Source organism: Petromyzon marinus, chromosome 50, assembly GCF_048934315.1.
Source record: "Petromyzon marinus isolate PM22_M1 ecotype Great Lakes invasive population chromosome 50, UKy_Petmar_22M1.pri1.0, whole genome shotgun sequence".
Classification (NCBI taxonomy): Eukaryota; Metazoa; Chordata; class Hyperoartia; order Petromyzontiformes; family Petromyzontidae; genus Petromyzon; species Petromyzon marinus.
This window is the reverse complement of record NC_133716.1, coordinates 817,143-837,589: the sequence shown is the minus strand read 5'-3', so window position 1 is coordinate 837,589 and position 20,447 is coordinate 817,143. Positions and strand designations below refer to the sequence as shown.

Genomic DNA, 20,447 nt, shown 5'->3' with positions numbered 1-20,447 from the left:
TGCCCACCCGTGCTGCTTCATATTCAGATCTGTAATATTACTTATGACAAAGGCGTACCGTGGTTCCCACGCTCCGTACCACCCTGTCCATTCAGAGGCTGAGTTATTTTCGTCCTTTTTCACATGCTGATCCGTGACCTTTTCTAGAACAAAAGACATTCAGATGCTTCCGCCCCGCGCCGCCCTGTCTATGCAGAGGCCTGAATGCTCCTATCCTGTTGTTATTTGGACTCGGGAGCTCACCTATAATCAAGGGCATTCAGTTCCTAATCCCACCTATAACCACAGGCATCTCGCGGTTCACACGCCCCGTGCCGTGTGTGTGCGGTTTCGCTCGTGGTGGCGCAACGGCCTCCGCCGTGACCACGCAACTTTAATGTCAGGTCACGGCGCCGCGGTGCGTGTCAGCCTCCGGGGTAGATCGCCCAATTTCCCGGCCGCGGGAAACCATGAAGCTTGATCCCATTAGGGGCTTCTGGATAAAAACCCGTCGGCCAGGTGACCTTCCCTCCCGGCCCTACATGGGGTGTGTGTACATATGGGGGGGGGGGGGGGGCGCGCCGCGTCGGCGTCGTCACTCCCCGGTAGCGGTGTCACGGTGGTGAACACGGCCCCCGACGGAGCCGCTCCGCCACGGTGGTACCACACAGCTACTTCAATGCTAAATTCTTCTGTTGATATGTAAACTCCTTTGTCAAGGCGCTTTACTTCTCCCACCAAGCTTAAAAGACGCTGCGAATCTTAGCAGCGTTCACTGAAGCGATGTCGTGCTGACAGTTCTGTTCCTTCACCTGAAGAAGGCTACTTGTGTTGTGGCCGAAACGTCGTGAGAATTTTATTTAATTACGTTTTATTTTTATTATTTTATTTCCATTCTACGTGACTTTACCGAAAGAACCAAGAAGATTCATCTCTGCACGAAAGCTTTAAATCGAAATAAAGCATTTAGTTTGAATCACGAATGCAGTTTATGGACAGTGTCCAGGCTCAAGCTCTGCTTAGCTTCTGAGAACGAGCGCGTTCCGGGGTGGTCAGAGACTTAAACGAAAAACAAACTCTAAGCAATTTTAAACTTCTATTCAAATTATAGCGCCAGTATCAAGTTAATAGTTGTAACACTGAACCAATTAGGATTAAATAGTGTTCGTAACCGAGGCTTTAATGCTAATGAAAGCTGCAGTTGATCGATCCAACAATCGATTCATGTTCGTTGATGACTAGTCCATAGCATAACATGAGGAATCGATTCTCTGTCAAAATAACGATTCCTCTTGATACGCTGCATGGAACCCGTCAAATGGTTGGAATCGGAATCGGTTTCATTGTTAGTGTTGAATCGAAAGCGGAAAATGTTGTTCATGGAAAGTGGGCGTTGGAGAGGGCGTCGATTCAAAGGCAGTGGTGAAATCGCGAGGCGATTCCATTAGCCGGTCGCTGCCCGGCAGACGGAGATGTCTGCGACTCACAGAGCCAGGTGAGGGGACGTCGGGGACCAGGGGGTAGGGACCTAGGGGACCAGGGGACCAGGGGATTGGGTCCTAGGGGACCAGGGGATAGGGACCAGGGGGTAGGGTCCTAGGGGACCAGCCGGTAGGGTCCTAGGGGACCAGGGGATAGGGTCCTAGGGGACCAGGGGATAGGGTCCTAGGGGACCAGGGGGTAGGGTCCTAGGGGACCAGGGGATAGGGACCTAGGGGATAGGGATCACGGGGACCAGGGGATGGGGACCACAGGGACCAGTACTGAGGGATAGGGACCTGGAGCGGCCCAGGGGATAGGAGTTTGGGACTGGGACAGTGGGATAGAGACCACAGGGATCAGGACTTGGGGGATAGAAGATGGGGACCCATAGAGCTGGGAACTGGGAATTGGAGTAACATGGACCAGGCACCGGAGGAAGAGATTGGGAACGAGAGGAAGGGAGCAAGGCTCAGGGACCACTTGCTTGGGGATCGGGACCAGGGAATAGAGGATTGGGGTCAGGAGATAAGTTCATAGTTCATTTCATAGTTCATTTATTTGGTATAGCCCTGTGAGCCATTCGGCTCTTAAATCACAAGTGATAGGGACCATAAACCAGAGAGTGGGACCCGGTGTTGTGGGCAGTGGCAGCTGACCAAGGGTCACGTGCTGAAGGGACCAGGATCCCTGGGCTAGGGGACCCTGGCGGGTTGGCTTTGGAGAGGTTAACGAGGACGAGGAACGCCGCTGGTTTGGTGAACTCTTTCACCGGACCTCAGCGGTAGAGCGTGTGCCTCGCAATTATAAGGTTGCGAGTTGAGGGTGAGTCAGCCCATCGTCCCTAAGAGGTCAATATCATAATTACCACTTGTCCAAGATTTTCTAGACCCACGCCCATCATTAGAATCTGGAGTTACTCCTCTGATTGAGGGCTGAAAAGAAAAGTACTGCGTCATTGCTAATTTAATAAGGAAATTACTTTGGCTTATCTGGACCTTGGCTAGAGGCTCCACGTGTCATACATGTCCCGTGATACGTTTTGCTTGTTAATGTGTGATTGTGTCTGTTAATTGTTACAACTGATTTTGTGGGGAGTGCAGGTGGTGTATTTACCAGTCGTGTCGGGTTTTATTTTATATTACACCGCTTCATCAATCCTTAGGGGCTATCCATTTAGTACGTATGTAGTGGAGGGTTTGCAAGCGGTGTGCACGCATGTGTGAGTTGCGGACAGTGAAATCGCGTCAGGGCACTCGGGTGCGGAGAGAGACAGCAACCAGAGTAGGCGACCAAGTAAGATGCATCACGGTGACTGGCTTGCTGCAAATGTGTCACGGTAGGCGTCTCGGGGGTCTGGAGATTGAGGCATAGTGGCGGAGGCGACGGGAGGTCGCCAGCTTAATTAATGAGGAGTTAATGAGTGAGGGGATATAAGGCGATGTGCAGAGACACGCGGGGGAGTTGTGAGTTGGGTTGGTTGGAGTGAAGACAAGTACGGGCCCCCCGCTCTCCACACGTCATCCTCTCCTCCAGCGGGGGGATGCCTGGTCCACCTGCTGGAGGCAAGGGCGAGGATGGAGGAGCGAGGGTAGACAGGCTAGCAGTGGAGATGCTAACAGAGAGTATAGCGGTAGATTAGCAGTAGAGAAGCTAGCAGAAGATATAGTGAGAGGCTAGCAGTGGAGGTGCTAGGAGAGTGAGAGAGAGAGAACAGGCTAGCAGTGGAGAGGCTGAGAGAGCGGAGCGAGCGAAGCGTGGCAGGCGAGCAGCACAGGTGGGAGAGTTGCGACAGAGTTACGTGGTGTTGAATGCGAGGAGTTCTGTTGAATGAAAGTGACAGGAGAAAAAGAAATAAGTTGTCTGCGTGAAATAAAAAGACTGCACGTATGCCAAAAATCTGTCAGAACTTGATCCCTCCTCCCTGTACGCACGCATACTTTTTACCCCCCCCCCCCACCTGCGTACGTACACTTGACGCACCCCCACGAATCCTATAGAACGGCCGATATTTAATCCACGCAAAAACGATCAAGGATTATTAATAATAACATGTTTAAGCAAACATAGTCCACCACCGGACTATCTAATTTGAAGGCCAATGGAGACAAATTATTATCGACGCTTTACCCCCCCCCCCCCCGTTTCCTATGCGTACGCACATTGTCAGTAGACCCCCCATAACACATGTGTACGCATTTGGGTTAACCTCCCCCCTCCATGCGTACGTACTAAATGGATGTCCCATTCTGGCAGGAGGGTGTTCGCAGTGGTAACACTTGTGCCGACAACAAAAAGGGCCTTGGTTCTATTCTAAATTCGGGCATCTTTCTGTATGTTGTATGCTCTCTCCCCGTTTTAGATGGGTTTCCCCCAGGTTTTAATTTGAGCTCAAAATAAATACAATGTAACTGGTATTGGTCAAACGTCCCAAAGCTGAAAAATGATCTGCAAATTACCGATTGGGATGACAATGCAACATCTCCCCCGACTATGAAAACTTGGTAGGAGCCTCCTTTAAGAATTGAAACGCGTTGAAGCCTTTTTTTGCGTAAACAAGCATAATAATCCATGATATAGGTTTGTTTTGGGTTAGATCGCGTAAATATAAATGTATCGTTAAACCCACCACCACTCAACACAACCAATTAATAAGGATTGTCACGTAAACAGAACGTGCCAATTAATTGCTTGTACAGCACACCAGTGTGTTGGAGAGTAAATCCACAACATTTGCAATATGAGTACGACGCTTCGCCAGTAATTACAACTAGCATCATTAGGCGACAGCAAGATTTGTGGAAACATCCTCCTGTTTCGTTCCTTAAATAGAGGGATAGAAAGAGCATAATAATACTACTCCACTGCTGGTGGAAAGCCTACTCATGCTGTATTGGTTATGGGGATTATTTATCCATACTTCACCAGGCTGGTCAGTGTATGTTGGTAAAGCGGGCTGCCCAGGCCAAGTTCAGATATACAAGTTTAAATAAATGTATTTGTTTAACTGGGCGATAGCTCAAGAGACTCAAGAGATCAGGTCTCACATGCAATAGTGACCTGGGTTAGCAAACTTAAAGAAGCGAAACATAAAATACAGTACAGTACAGCAATATTACCTGCCACTGATGTCAGTCCTGGCTGGGAATGCAACGCTGGGTTCACTCACAGCACAGTGTACAGCCACTATGCTACTGCTCATTTAACCCATAATACCTTGGTCTGAGCTACCAGCGAGAAACAGAAAACTATAGGGACATGTAAACACATGGGTCGTTTGATAGGTTGGTTTAAAGGTTAGGGTAAGCATTCAACCTTCGTTGAATGAAGATTAACCAATTATTTATGTGGTTTAATTGATGCAATACCAACTGTGCTATGTGGCACATGCTGCGTATGAAGCACATATTTATCCAGCAATAGATTGTGAATGATCGGGACTCATTTGGGTCATCCACATGAGATTGTTAAATTAAAACTGTCGTGTTCTTTGCTCAAGTTATTAAATGATGCCTTATATTTTTGCTTTTGGCCACTAAATATTTCGTTTTATTGCGTGCAGTATCTTGATATGTTTAAATATATATTTGTAGGGTATTGTGTACTGATGTTGCATGAAACATTTGGTAATTATTTCAAATAATTTGCCATCGCAAAGCAATCTGGAATGCTTTATGGGCCAATTGCCAAAGAGCCAATCTTTGTCTTACTGGATCTCACTCTGTGTTATATATAGTTATGTCTTATACGTAATACTGCAAGCAATTAACAGGAACATGTGAGTCACCGCTCGCTCGTTGCCTCTTGAAGTACGTAACCACTCATTGTAGATTTCCTTCGTGCATTTGTACTCCGATAGTGCAATTTGTGGATGTTCTTCACTGATGCATCAAAGGTCCCTCCACATTGAGCTTTGCAGACCTCACTATTTGGATTCTTGACCCGGTACTTCTCCCAAGCATTGATATTCAGTGCAATATAGCATATTCAACCGTTAAATACCTCGTTTGTTAATTGTGCAATATTCATTAAGAATCATATACACCTCTGCAGTATTGATGTTTTTGTATTTTAATGTTATTGCTGCTGTTATCAAGCACAACAGATCTCCCATGTAAAATGTCCTGGCAACTGGCTAAAAGGGACCATCTGTGTGACAAATGAAATAAATTCAACCTTAAACATATCCACTCTGACCAATTAACCGCCAACACCCAGTGCAGTATTTTTTCATGGTGTAGCTGTCATTTTATATATAAATCCTCACATATCTGATCTATTCAAATATCCACCTACACCCCAGTCCCCTGTGAGGTATACGACCTATTTATTATATTTGGATTGCTGCTGGTCTGTGAACTACGTGGTGGCACACACCTGGGATCCAGTGTTTTGGAAGCAAGGGTTAGTGGCTCGTGAACTAAAATCTGGTGGCATGTGCCTTTACCAATAAGTGGCAGTACAGCAAGTGGGTTTGTAAACCCACCTGTGTAGACCTTGTGGTATCCAATTTTTGTGTTTGGTGGGTTTTTTTCCAGCTAATCTTTCCATGGGCAAAAAGTTAAATTGGCCATACAGCCCATTGCAGGGCCTTCTTGGAAAAAAAGTATTTAAATGCAGTAAAACTTTCCTGGATAAATTACATGTTTGTTATTGTTAAGTGAAGCAGTGGTTAGCTTGCTGCATTATGAACCTGGCCAACATTATTGGTGAGTGATATCAGAACCGGTCCTGGGTCCCCATTCGCCAAGCCACACTGACCAGCTTGATGAAATATTGTCAAACGACACCCATTACCAACACGGCATGTGGATTAATTCATCCAGCAGTGCCGACAAAGGGCTGAAAATTACGTATTTACATTTGTTTAATATCAACGAACTTAGTTGATCAGTAGGTCACACGTGGTTGGGCAAATGTTGGGAACTTCCACATTTCCCAAGATATCTGTCCAGCTTAGAAGAGTAGAATAAAATAGACTTGCACTTTTGATTTAAAGCTTTCGTGACTGCAGGGATTAATATTCTTGGTTCTTTTGGTAAAGTCACGTAGAAGGGAAACAATAAAATAGTCAAAATATAAAAAATAAATATTTTTAAATATTTTTATTATTTTATTGTTTCCCTTCTACGTGACTTTACCGAAAGAACCAAGAATAAAATACACTTGTGGAGGCCCTTTTGTCAGGAAGCAGTTGCAAGGCTATGAGTTTATCATTGGCAATGCTGGCATATAGGGATCTGGGTCTGCTTGGTGTTCATTGAGCCTCACCCTGGTTTGTCACCATTAGGATTGCTGAGTTCGAGGATCTCCTGGCTGAGGACCACATCAGCCTGGAGGAGCTGCGGAAACTCTGCTTCAATGGTAATTGTGGGCGTGTGCCATAGACTTACATGCATGTGTGCGTGCCTATCTGCCTTTGCATGTGTACATATGTGTGTGTGAAAAAACAAGACCAAGATTATTTGTACCAGTCCTGGGACTCCCCTAGGTCGACTCGGCTTCAAATGAGTACCTGGTGTGGTGTGTAAATATCGCCACGTGGGTGACAGGTGTGGTGCTGGCGACCCACCCCCTCGTGTGCCATGCCGGCCTTCATAGGTGCTCGCTAACAGTACTTGCCCCAACAATATAATAATGAACACATTTGGTAAAAATCACTTATTTATCCAGGAAAGCCACATTGGACATAGGACTTTTTCAGGAAGGTCCTACATTGGGTTTTTGATTTTCAGATATTTACAATCAATTAATGAGTGTTTATATAAGTTGGAGGGAACCGGAGCACCTGGAAAAAAAATCCATGCATGAGAGGGGGCAACACTCTATTCCCGTATAGATGGAAACAGGTGGCAATTAGACCACTTGCTGAACTGCCTTCTGGAAAGCCAGGGTATGTCACCTCGATACCCATGGAAAAGGAGTTTCTCAACATTTGTGCGATTCACCAAACCTCGCCTCCACAGCGCTGGATTACAGGCATGTGTCACCACCACGAGGCTATAACAAAGACACTATGTTTCACAGATGGAGCCTGCAGTAGTTTCATAGTTGGGGGCGATGTTGCAGGTATTTTTTTCAAATTTGGACCATGACGGCAGCACACAATGGCATACACTTTTCGAATGACGTTATGGGATCTTGAATGTACACTGTGAAGCCGATGGTGTGTTCTCTAAGGGGGCTACACCTGCAGTATTAACCAGGGCGGCCTGCCGGAATGCAACTGTAAACCTCTGAAACATGTGGCGAATGCACTACCGCTGGGCCATGTCACTGCCCCATAATCATTAAAGCTATAAGGATGGAGGTAATCATTCGTGTAATACTGCTACGCAGGTTTTCATGGCTCTGATGTACAGCTCTCTGATGTACTTTAGGGTTGTACCGCGTGTTGTTTGGCGCGATGTCCAAGTGTCAAGCACACTCAGGTTAAACAACTCTTCCATGCTGAGATAGTGATGATGCATTCAGACCAAATCACCCAGAATGTGTCCAGTCTCATCACATCTCAGAAGCTAAGCAGTTTGAGCCCGTTTAGTAGTTGGATCGGTGACCAGCATGCACACCACTTTGTCATCGGCAAGCGGGGCTGTGGATCGTGGTGGTCTGCAAAGGCCTGCGTAGAATAATCCATTGTTGTACTGTAGTTTCTATGCTGTCCGCCTTCAATCCACACTGACCAGCATGGTGGAAGTACAGTCAACAACCCCCACTACCTTCATTCAATATATGTTTTCATGTAAAAACTTGGCCCCACTAGAGAGGGCATCGCAATACTTTACAGTATAAATTTAACGAAGGTAGTCCTACGTATAAAATCAAGACACGTATACAAATATTAAATGAGGAGACATACTCAAAGAAAAGATAAAAGGAAAAACATAGTCTTGAAGAGTTTCCTGAATTTTCTTCTTTGGTTCTTTCGGTAAAGTCACGTAGAATGAGAATAAAATAATAAAATAAAACAAGCAAATTCTCACGACGTTTCGGCCACAACACAAGTGGCCTTCAGGTGAAAGGAACAAACCTATCGGGACGACAGAGCTACATTGAACGGTGCTAAGATTCGCAGCATATTTTAAGCTGGTTGAGAGAAGTGAGGCACCTTGACAAAGGGGTTTACATATCAAACAGGAGAATTTAGCATTGAAACAGTTGAGGGATTAGCTTGTGACTAGTCACAGAAATAGCTATGTTAAAGTCAAAGCCTACACATCCACAGAGGCACCTCGTACATGGACGCCAAAGGGGCTGCAACAACTCAACTATCGTACAGTAAACCGATGTGAAAAAAAAACCTAAGTCTAAATTACATCAATATAATGAAATGTACTCAATATATTCTTCAATAAGCAGAGCTATTAACAGCAACTGGGTATACACTACACTATATAATGAATACCATATAGTAAACAGATAAAAAACTAAAATATAAACTACCTCAATGTTATCAATAAACTCTATATATTCTCCAATCAGCTGAGCTACCAACAATAAGTCGTTATATATCACGATGCTATATGGCGAAAAAAATGGGTGGATTCCTACCCTCCACATCAGCACCACGGACCGCTACGAGCCCCGTTCAGACGGACGAGTCCATCATGGTCGGAACAGAGGAGAGAAACAGCTGCGAGGCGCTGTTATAATCATGTTATAAGCCATACCATTAACCGTGGTGTGAGAAGTATAGTTTTATTTTGTTATTTTATTATTTTATTCTCATTCTACGTGACTTTACCGAAAGAACCAAAGAAGATGAATCCTTGCAGTCATGAAAGCTTTAAATCGAAATTTCCTGAACTGTTGGTGCTCGGAGTCAATATGAGGGCCGGTGAAGAGAGTTACAGATCTTAGGTGCCACACTCAAGAAAGCCCCTACTACCACCCAGCATAGAATGAAAAATTCTAGGTTGAGCTCGCAGGGCCTGGCCTGAGGAGTGCAAAGTATATCTATCAGACATCTGGGTTGCCATACGGACCTGCAGGTACTGAGGACCAATGCCGTTTTGAGCTTTGTAAGTCATTACAACTAACTTGAATTTTATGTGATAGCTGACTGGTAGCCAGTGCGGATCACGGAGGATTGGTTGTATGTGCTCAAAACGGCTAGCACATCTAAGCATGTGGGCAGCCGCATTCTGCACCAGCTGCAGTTTCCGAACCAGTCCACGGGGCAGCTGATCCTACAAAGCATTTCCATAATCCAAACGCGTTGACACAAAGGCGTGAACCAGTGTTTCGGTGTTCCGAGGTCACAAGTGGATAAGAGGGGTCACAGCCCTCGGAGCACACTTAGATTATAAAACTCCACTTTGGCCACAGCTGTAACCTGAGGGTGCATGGTAAACCTACGATCGAACAGCAGCACACCTAAGTTGTGCACCACTGTTACAGAGAGGGTGTATTCCATTAATTAATGGAGGCTCAAGCTCCCCCTGTCCCATCGTCAGCCGACTCTATGGCACGGGGATGCCTTTATCCAGCAGTGGATTGACATGTAAATCATATAGTGATGTTTAATCTGAGCAGCTCTTGTTTTTGCTTTGACAGGTGTTCCTTATGAGTCGGGCATACGGCCACTCTGCTGGAAGGTGAGTTTGTGTGAGGTAATTTAATTATAAAAAATAATGAAATTTCGCAACTAAAATAAACTAACATAATTTTACATTTAGATAATAATAAAATAACACATTCGTCTACAAAACCGTGGCCTAAATAATTAATATTAAATACACAACGTTTTTAGCAATGTTTTGTCCTTCCCCTGCACCTCCGATTAGCACGGTTGGCTGCATACGGTGTGAAATAAGTTAAACGTACATGCATACAATGGCCCTTCATAGCACATACATACAGTGAGGGAAAAAAGTATTTGATCCCCTGCTGATTGTGTACGTTTGCCCACTGACAAAGAAATGATCAGTCTATAATTTTAATGGTAGGTTTATTTGAACAGTGAGAGACAGAATAACAATAACAAAATCCAGAAATACGCATGTCAAAAATGTTATCAATTGATTTGCATTTTAATGAGGGAAATAAGTATTTGACCCCTCTGCAAAACATGACTTAGTACTTGGTGGCAAAACCCTTGTTGGCAATCACAGAGGTCAGACGTTTCTTGTAGTTGGCCACCAGGTTTGCACACATCTCAGGAGGGATTTTGTCCCACTCCTCTTTGCAGATCTTCTCCAAGTCATTAAGGTTTCGAGGCTGACGTTTGGCAACTCGAACCTTCAACTCCCTCCACAGATTTTCTATGGGATTACGGTCTGGAGACTGGCTAGGCCACTCCAGGACCTTAATGTGCTTCTTCTTGAGCCACTCCTTTGTTGCCTTGGCCGTGTGTTTTGGGTCATTGTCCTGCTGGAATACCCATCCACGACCCATTTTCAATGCCCTGGCTGAGGGAAGGAGGTTCTCACCCAAGATTTGACGGTACATGGCCCCGTCCATCGTCCCTTTGATGCGGTGAAGTTGTCCTGTCCCCTTAGCAGAAAAACACCCCCAAAGCATAATGTTTCCACCTCCATGTTTGACGGTGGGGATGGTGTTCTTGGGGTCATAGGCAGCATTCCTCCTCCTCCAAACATGGCGAGTTGAGTTGATGCCAAAGAGCTCCATTTTGGTCTCATCTGACCACAACACTTTCACCCAGCTGTCCTCTGAATCATTCAGATGTTCATTGGCAAACTTCAGACGGGAATGTATATGTGCTCTCTTGAGCAGGGGGACCTTGCGGGCACTTCAGGATTTCAGTCCTTCACGGCGTAGTGTGTTACCAATTGTTTTCTTGGTCACTATGGTCCCAGCTGCCTTGAGATCATTGATAAGATCCTCCCGTGTAGTTCTGGGCTGATTCCTCACCGTTCTCATGATCATTGCAACTCCACGAGGTGAGATCTTGCATGGAGCCCCAGGCCGACGGAGATTGACAGTTCTTTTGTGTTTCTTCCATTTGCGAATAATCGCACCAACTGTTGTCACCTTCTCACCAAGCTGCTTGGCAATGGTCTTGTAGCCCATTCCAGCCTTGTGTAGGTCTACAATCTTGTCCCTGACATCCTTGGAGAGCTCTTTGGTCTTGGCCATGGTGGAGGGTTTGGAATCTGATTGATTGATTGCTTCTGTGGACAGGTGTCTTTTATACAGGTAACGAGCTGAGATTAGGAGCACACTGTATAAAAGGCACCTGGGAGCCAGAAATCTTTCTGATTGAGAGGGGGTCAAATACTTATTTCCCTCATTAAAATGCAAATCAATTTATACAATTTTTGACATGCGTTTTTCTGGATTTTTTTGTTATTCTGTCTCTCACTGTTCAAATAAACCTACCATTAAAATTATAGACTGATACTTTCTTTGTCAGTGGGCAAATGTACAAAATCAGCAGGGGATCAAATACTTTTTTCCCTCACTGTAGAGAGGCCAGAGAGAGTGGATAATAAGAGTTGGAATTGCACTTCACATCATGGGGCCTGATGAGAATTACATTTTTAAAATATTTTATGTCGACCAGTTTTTAAATTGACATGAATAGTAACACTCAAATTAGCTATTGGGTAACAGACAAACCATTCAATATTGAAGTGTTACAAGTTAATTTTCTTCAGGTCCCATGATGTAAAGTCCAGGCTAAAATTAATCTGAACATTTTATTAATAAGTTGCTCATTACATGACATTGATCCACAACATCCCTAGAGCAACGATAGAGAAAGCCTTAATACATGAAGAAAACAACTGCATTGAGTTCCTACTGATGTTAGTGGACTATGCTAGTTTTGCGCCCACCACTGCTATGGGTAGACTATCCTGACATTAGGAACGTGGATCTCTCACCGCTGGTTCGTGGCCACCATTGAACATGAGTGCTGTTTCATTGATCGCTTGAGCACGGTCAAGATCAACTTCAGGTCAACATCACATTTTCTTTCTCTTGACAGATCCTGTTGAATTACCTGCCCTGCAAACGGTTAGAATGGCCTGTGTTCCTGCAGAAACAAAGGTAAAAAATGTGCTCAATAATTGGGTAATTTGCACAAATTTTACAAATATATACACATTCCAAGTGATTTCCCCATGACCAAATCACTTAAAATGTGTGCTGTCCTTTCAATTCTAAGCTAAGCAGTTTTTAGCCTGGTTAGTGCTTGAATGGGTGACCAGCTAGCACAAACAGACCTTGGGCAGCTGCGGAGCTATGTGATCAGCAATAGATAGCAGTGCCGCAAACTCCATTGTTGTTCTGTACCTCTATGCTTCCACATCTGTGCTCACCTCCATCAGCTACATTGAAAAGCGTGGTGAGGTATGTAAAATACTCTTATAACACCGCAAGGCATGGAAAGGCCCTCACCCAGCAGTGGATTGACAAAAGGATTGTGCATGGCATTGGAAAGCTGTGTGTTGAGATTTATAGGTTGTTGCTTTGCCCTCACTGTTTTGAGCTTGCGTGTTTGTTAATGATAAATGAAACTTAAAGTTGTCAGGCGTGTCTATATGGCACTCTATCAATGTTTAATGTAAATTTAAACTGGCTTAGTGGAGAATGTTTAGGCGTCCAAGTCGGTCATAACATTGTTTCGTGTTTGTAATGAGAACTGATACACATGTATGTGTTAAGTCCTGAATCATGACCAATAGCCAAGATCAATCTACTGCTGGAGGAAAAATTTTCTAAACTAAAGCCATATCTCAAACTCTCGATACAACAATCCATGTAGCGCTAAAACACGAGCGGATTTCATCTCTCCATCCCCGCAGTGTGTGTCCTTACGTGCGCATTCCCTCCTTTGGCTGCCATTCTGTCATTAGTCTTGACCAGCAGCCAGATGTCCTGCACAAGCCCACTTACTTTTATTAACAGTCAAAATGCCTTGTGTATGCTCTCTAATTCATGTGTCCCTCTTCCTGTCGCTCAGTGTAAATCCAAGCATGCACATTTCCATTTTTTCAGTCATCCACATTTCTATTCTGTATGCCATTATTTATAATTATATACACTGATTAATAGTCCTGAATAAGTTCATTTTTTTTCACCATTTGTATGTGCTTTTGTGTGTGTCCGTACAGTGAGGGAAAAAAGTATTTGATCCCCTGCTGATTTTGTACGTTTGCCCACTGACAAAGAAATGATCAGTCTATAATTTTAATGGTGGGTTTATTTGAACAGTGAGAGACCGAATAACAAAAAAATCCAGAAAAACGCATGTCAAAAATTGTATAAATTGATTTGCATTTTAATGAGGGAAATAAGTATTTGACCCCCTCTCAATCAGAAAGATTTCTGGCTCCCAGGTGTCTTTTATACAGATAACGAGCTGAGATTAGGAGCACACTCTTAAAGGGAGTGCTCCTAATCTCAGCTTGTTACCTGTATAAAAGACACCTGTCCACAGAAGCAATCAATCAATCAGATTCCAAACCCTCCACCATGGCCAAGACCAAAGAGCTCTCCAAGGATGTCAGGGACAAGATTGTAGACCTACACAAGGCTGGAATGGGCTACAAGACCATTGCCAAGCAGCTTGGTGAGAAGGTGACAACAGTTGGTGCGATTATTCGCAAATGGAAAAAACACAAAAGAACTGTCAATCTCCCTCGGCCTGGGGCTCCATGCAAGATCACACCTCGTGCAGTTGCAATGATCATGGGAACGGTGAAGAATCAGCCCAGAACTACACGGGAGGATCTTATCAATGATCTCAAGGCAGCTGGGACCATAGTCACCAAGAAAACAATTGGTAACACACTATGCCGTGAAGGACTGAAATCTTGCAGCGCCCGCAAGGTCCCCCTGCTCAAGAAAGCACATATACATTCCCGTCTGAAGTTTGCCAATGAACATCTGAATGATTCAGAGGACAACTGGGTGAAAGTGTTGTGGTCAGATGAGACCAAAATGGGGCTCTTTGGCATCAACTCAACTCGCCGTGTTTGGAGGAGGAGGAATGCTGCCTATGACCCCAAGAACACCATCCCCACCATCTTACATGCAGGTGGAAACATGCTTTGGGGGTGTTTTTCTGCTAAGGGGACAGGAAAACTTCACCGCATCAAAGGGACGATGGACGGGGCCATGTACTGTCAAATCTTGGGTGAGAACCTCCTTCCCTCAGCCAGGGCATTGAAAATGGGTCGTGGATGGGTATTCCAGCATGACAATGACCCAAAACACACGGCCAAGGCAACAAAGGAGTGGCTCAAGCAGAAGCACATTAAGGTCCTGGAGTGGCCTAGCCAGCCTCCAGACCTTAATCCCATAGAAAATCTGTGGAGGGAGCTGAAGGTTCGAGTTGCCAAACGTCAGCCTCGAAACCTTAATGACTTGGAGAAGATCTGCAAAGAGGAGTGGGACAAAATCCCTCCTGAGATGTGTGCAAACCTGGTGGCCAACTACAAGAAACGTCTGACCTCTGTGATTGCCAACAAGGGTTTTGCCACCAAGTACTAAGTCATGTTTTGCAGAGGGGTCAAATACTTATTTACCTCATTAAAATGCAAATCAATTGATAACATTTTTGACATGCGTATTTCTGGATTTTTTTGTTGTTATTCTGTCTCTCACTGTTCAAATAAACCTACCATTAAAATTATAGACTGATCATTTCTTTGTCAGTGGGCAAACGTACAAAATCAGCAGGGGATCAAATACTTTTTTCCCTCACTGTACATATTAGTATACAGCTCAATCACAGAACAGAATAGAGTTTCCCTTCATAGACTGGTTTGCCTGCTTGTTTTCTTTATGCGGCTCCTTCCAGGCACACTGGGAGGAAACCAGGAGATTAAAACGAGAGGCTTTCGCTCAACATCCTTCAAGGATCTGTCATGCCGCAGCCAGTGTGCATTTACTAATAACGTTTGGCCTGCTGACGTGTGTGTTTTTGCCAGAAATTTGTACCGGCAATTTTTGTGCGAAATGATTCTACAACCTGGAGCAGCCAAAGTGAAGCAAGGAATCATTCGGGAAGACGTCACGTTCGAGGATCACGTACGTTGTCTTTAAATATCTGCCAAAAATCATTAATTCACTCTGATGGTGGTGGCAACACATGCCTGTAATCCAGCACTCTGGAGGCGGGAGTTGGTGGATCGCACAAATGTTGTGAAACTCTCTTCCCATAAGCGTTGAGGTGCCATACCCTGGCTTGCCAGGAGAATGCAGTACAGCACAAATGTGGACTCAATCTGTTCCATCTGTATTAGATAGTGTTTACCGCCCCGCACGCATGAGTTTTCTCTGGGTGCTGTCGTTTCCTCCCACATGTAAACATAACTCCTTAATATATATCGATCTGCAGAGCGTGGGAAATTGTTGGTGGTGACTCATCGTGCGACTGCCTTCCAACTTGTCTGTGGGTCCTCCTCACGCCTCTAAATCGTTTTGTGTACGATGAGTGAATAGAGAATGAGCGAATACTGTGCGGCAAGTAAAAATTATGATATTAGTCATGTATGTATGTTCAGTTCATGTTTTTGTCTACAGCTCTGACCTTTAGAATTGCTTTTATTCTTTACTCTCTCTGCTATTTGCTTAAGAGGCTTATTTTGCCAAACAAACAAATAATGGTACCATTAAATTTTGATTTAAAGCTTTCGGGACTGCAGGGATTCATATTCTTGGTTCTTTCGGTAAAGTCACGTAGAAGGGAAACGTGACTTTACCGAAAGAACCAAGAATATAATGGCACCATTGTTTTTATTTGTTTTGCAACTTGTTATTTGAGGTACATTTTTTGGTTGGTAAAATTTGGGGCTGCAAGACAACTTCTCCTTGCGAATGACATTCCCCGGGTGCTCAGCAGAAACTGTACACAGTTCCTGTTATGCCTTTTAAAATAGAGAGCTTGTGACTATGAAAAAATGTTCCCAGCTGTTATCTACAAAGGAATACAGTTTTCTGATGGATGTGTGAAGCTCACAGTGACTGTACTGATGTTTATCAGTCACATGTTCGTGTTGTAGTACCAGAGTAATGTTTTAACATTTCTACTTATTTTTTCAATACTTTTTCTTTACGGAATCAACTACAGCGTGTCTTCTCAAAGTTACGTCTCACTACACATGCATCACGGGTCAGACATTCTTGATGACAGCAAAACATACTTTTAAATGTGTGATATGTAACGCCTTGTTCAGAAACTTGAAAAGACCAGTAAACCTGCTGGCTACACATGCATCTAATCCAGCACTGTGGAGGCGAGAGTTGATGGACCACATGAATGCTGTGAAACGCCCTTCCTGTGCAAGTCAAATTTCTTGTTGTGGTTTTCACACCTGATGATGATTGCTTGTGTTGCAGTCGAAACGTCGTGATAATTTTATTGTTTTATGTTTTTATTATTTTATTGTTTCCCTTCTACGTGACTTTACCGAAAGAACCAAGAAGATGAATCACTGCAGTCACGAAAGCTTTAAATCAAAATTTAACTGCCGTACCCTAGTTTGCCAAAAGAAGACAAAACGGCAAGATGTGGAATCCACGTTTTCCATCTCTGTGGGATAGCGTGTTGCCCTCTCGCACAAGTCGGTTTTCTCTGGGCGCTCTGGTTTCCATCCACATGTAAACACAAATTAATTGGGCGATAACTTAATATGTAGAGGACCGCAGAGCTTGTGGAGGGGGAATTGGCGGCAGTTCACTGCTTGACTGCCTTGCTGCTCGTCTGGGATTTCTCACGCTTCCGAGTCGTTTTCTGTCTCTGAGAGCGAGCGAATACTGTGCGGCACATTACAATTTGTAGCCAACCGGTTAGTTATCTACAGTGCGAAATAAATTCATCATACACACGTTATTAAAAGGTGGATTGTGATGCGAGGTATGCGTACTAGAGTGTAACATCAAATTGTACCTATTTCGATGTCTTCTCATCTCTATGATCTAACTGGTGTATCTCTGCCATTACAGCCGCTGAACCCGAACCCGGACAGCCAATGGGCAAGCTACTTCAGGGACAATGAGGTTCTGCTGCAGATTGACAAAGACGTCAGGTAACGCCGCCTTCCCACTGGTGAAACATGCGAGCGTGGAGTTCACGGTTAGCGCACTGGATTTGCAATGCAGAGGTGACCGGTTCAATTTGATCCTCTGGCACAGCATTTAAAACAATGGTGCCAATTACTTAAATCTCTCCCACCCCCCTCTTCCATCTCAGTACTCGACTATAAATGGGTTCATCACATCTTCTTGGTTCTTTCGGTAAAGTCACGTAGAAGGGAAATAATAAAATAATACAAATAAAATTTAATTATCACGACATTTCGGCCACAACACAAGCAGCCGTCTTCAGGTGAAGAAACAGAACTGTCGGGAAGACAGCGTTCCAATAAACACTGCTAAGCTTGGCAGCGTCTTTTAAGCTGGGTGGGAGGAGCAGAGCGCCTTGACAAAGGAGTTTACATATCAACAGAAGAGTTTGTTGAAGGATCTCAAGGTTATGTGGAATCCCTCCCCGCAGTCACGAAAGCTTTAAATCTAAATTTAACCGCTTCTACGGGGAGGGATTCCACATAACCTTGAGATCCTTCAACAAACTCTTCTGTTGATATGTAAACTCCTTTGTCAAGGCGCTCTGCTCCTCCCACCCAGCTTAAAAGACGCTGCCAAGCTTAGCAGTGTTCATTGGAACGCTGTCTTCCCGACAGTTCTGTTTCTTCACCTAAAGACGGCTGCTTGTGTTGTGGCCGAAACGTCGTGATAATTGTATTTTATTACGTTTTATTTTTATTATTTTGTTATTTCCCTTCTACGTGACTTTACTGAAAGAACCAAGAAGATGAATCCATGCAGTCACGAAAGCTTTAAATCAGGGTTCATCACAGTTTATCGGCATGGTCGTGTGTGGTGGGGTGAAGTTAGGGTATTCCTACCTCTTCCAAGGTGTCTAGTCAGCATGGAAGAGTAGGCCAAATACCTTCTACAGGGTTCTATATAGCTATCTCTAGTGAAGGCCCTACTGTCAGCAGTGGGTGGCATTAGCAGGCAATTGCAGGGCTGCACTTTTTTTTTTTACCTTGGGCCCATAGTTGTGCCTAATTCTATCTCCCTTCACCTGTACGGCTTGCAGGCGGCTATACCCGGACATGGCGTTCTTCCAGCGCGCCACGGACTTCCCGTGCCAGCTGCTGCGTGATCCGCAGCACAAGTCGGAGACGCTGCGCAAGCGCGTGGAGCAGACAACGCTGCAGGCGCTCAGCGTGGGGCGCACGCGCATTGGCGTCACCAATGTGAGCGGGCGCGGCGCCACAACCGCCACCACTTCGAGATGCTGCAAAGCGCGCACCCACAGGGCAATGGAAACCAGCAGCATTGTTGTATCATGCTTCCGCAGAGATGCCAGTAATCACAACATTATCGTAGCGTGCACCGATAGAGCTACCAGCACTAGCTACGGTATCATCAAAGTGTGCACCGACAGAGGAACGAGACACGCCAGCAACAACAGCTGCCATTCGTCATTAAGTGGTGGTGACGTCACCATGGTGCCCCTGCTAGGCCAGGTGCACTTTGAGGCCACGTGAAGTGTCGTAGGCTCACTGGCAGGAGTTCACAGGACAGACCCAGGTGATGGGTTGATGGACTGAGATGACTGGCAGATGCACCAGCTGTGCCCACCTACCGTGCCAACTGTGACATGCCAGCACCACCACCATTACCAGCACCAACGTTACAGATCCCATCATTACCATCATCAGCACCATCATCAGCAGCAGTATCGTCGGCAGCATCATTACCTCCATTATTATCAGCGCTAACACCAGAAGCAGTACAACTGTTACCGCTGCTAGCACCACCATCACAGGCAGCATCACTGGCAACAGGAGTCCAATTGCCACCACTGCTGTCACTAGAAGCAGTAGTCCCGCCAGCAGTAGCAGCAGCACCACCACCTCAGTTCACTGCCATGCTCAGGCACTCAGGCATAGACTGTATATGTATATACCAGCATTTGGTTTCACTGGTGTCAGTGTTGTTGGCACGACCAGGTGAATCAGCTGAAGAAAGCGCCACGCTCATCAGTGGAGTAGCACGCCAGGTGATTTGATCGTAGGTTTTAGATTGCCGTCTGAGTATGATAATTGTGTTTGCGAACAACTGAAGCAGTCTCATGGTAACTGGGCATGGTGGTGCACGCTTCCAATCCAGTTATTTTGACGCCGGAGGTTAGTGGTTCACTCGCAGATCTGTTAAATTGCCAAACCCACTGCTTGGCTGTAAGTGCGTCCAGGTTATTGACATGCAGCCATGTTGTGGTGTGCCAAACACTGTCTAAGGCATAGCATGCACACACGACCTCCGATTTCCTTCCCCCACACCTCTGATTAAGCACAGTTGGCTACATATGGTGCGAAATAAATTAAACATATGTACATAAGCACTGTGGTGGCTAGATCTTAACTACCTCACCTGGTGTACAGGAGGTCATGGGTTCGATCCCAACCCTGACGTCTGTATATTTGGAGTTTGCATGTTCTCCCCATGGTCACAGGGATTTTTCTCTGGTTCCTCCGGTTTTTCCCTCCACATTTAGAATCAAAATGCATTTAGAGTATTTGGCTGCTATAAATTTCCACATGATAAGCCAGTACATTGAGCTATCACTCGTGATAGCTAGATCGCTTCTGAAAAAGAGCTATAGACCTCAGTGGTCATTACCTGTTCAAATAAAAGTGTCAGTTATTATAGCAGTTTAAAAATGTACATCTGATGCCAAGGGTGTCGCTTAGTGGTGTTTTTCGGCGGCACTGCCAGGTGATGCGGCCGAAGAAGGCAGTGCGCTCGTCGATGGAGGAGTATGCCGTACTGCCTGATGGGCAGGAGGCGCACTGGGAGGTGGTGGAGCGCATCCTGTTCATCTTTGCCAAGCTCAACCCGGGCATCGCCTACGTGCAGGGCATGAACGAGATCGTGGGGCCTATCTACTACTCATTCGCCACGGACAGCAGCCCCGAGTGGAGGGGTGAGGGAGGACACATTCT

At 45.1% G+C, this 20,447-nt stretch overlaps 1 protein-coding gene across 1 annotated transcript in view; it reads left to right on the top strand.

The window, feature by feature from the left end:
* The first annotated feature begins 1,325 nt into the window (after window positions 1–1,325).
* Window positions 1,326–20,447, top strand: part of TBC1D13 (TBC1 domain family member 13) — a 28,824-nt gene continuing 9,702 nt past the window's right edge. The window contains exons 1-8 of the mRNA XM_032973190.2: window positions 1,326–1,474; window positions 6,749–6,822; window positions 10,015–10,055; window positions 12,410–12,471; window positions 15,360–15,459; window positions 17,377–17,459; window positions 18,536–18,695; window positions 20,221–20,428. Of these exons, the coding sequence (XP_032829081.1) occupies window positions 1,452–1,474; window positions 6,749–6,822; window positions 10,015–10,055; window positions 12,410–12,471; window positions 15,360–15,459; window positions 17,377–17,459; window positions 18,536–18,695; window positions 20,221–20,428 (751 nt within the window). The 5' untranslated portion in view covers window positions 1,326–1,451. The remainder of the gene's footprint in view (window positions 1,475–6,748; window positions 6,823–10,014; window positions 10,056–12,409; window positions 12,472–15,359; window positions 15,460–17,376; window positions 17,460–18,535; window positions 18,696–20,220; window positions 20,429–20,447) is intronic.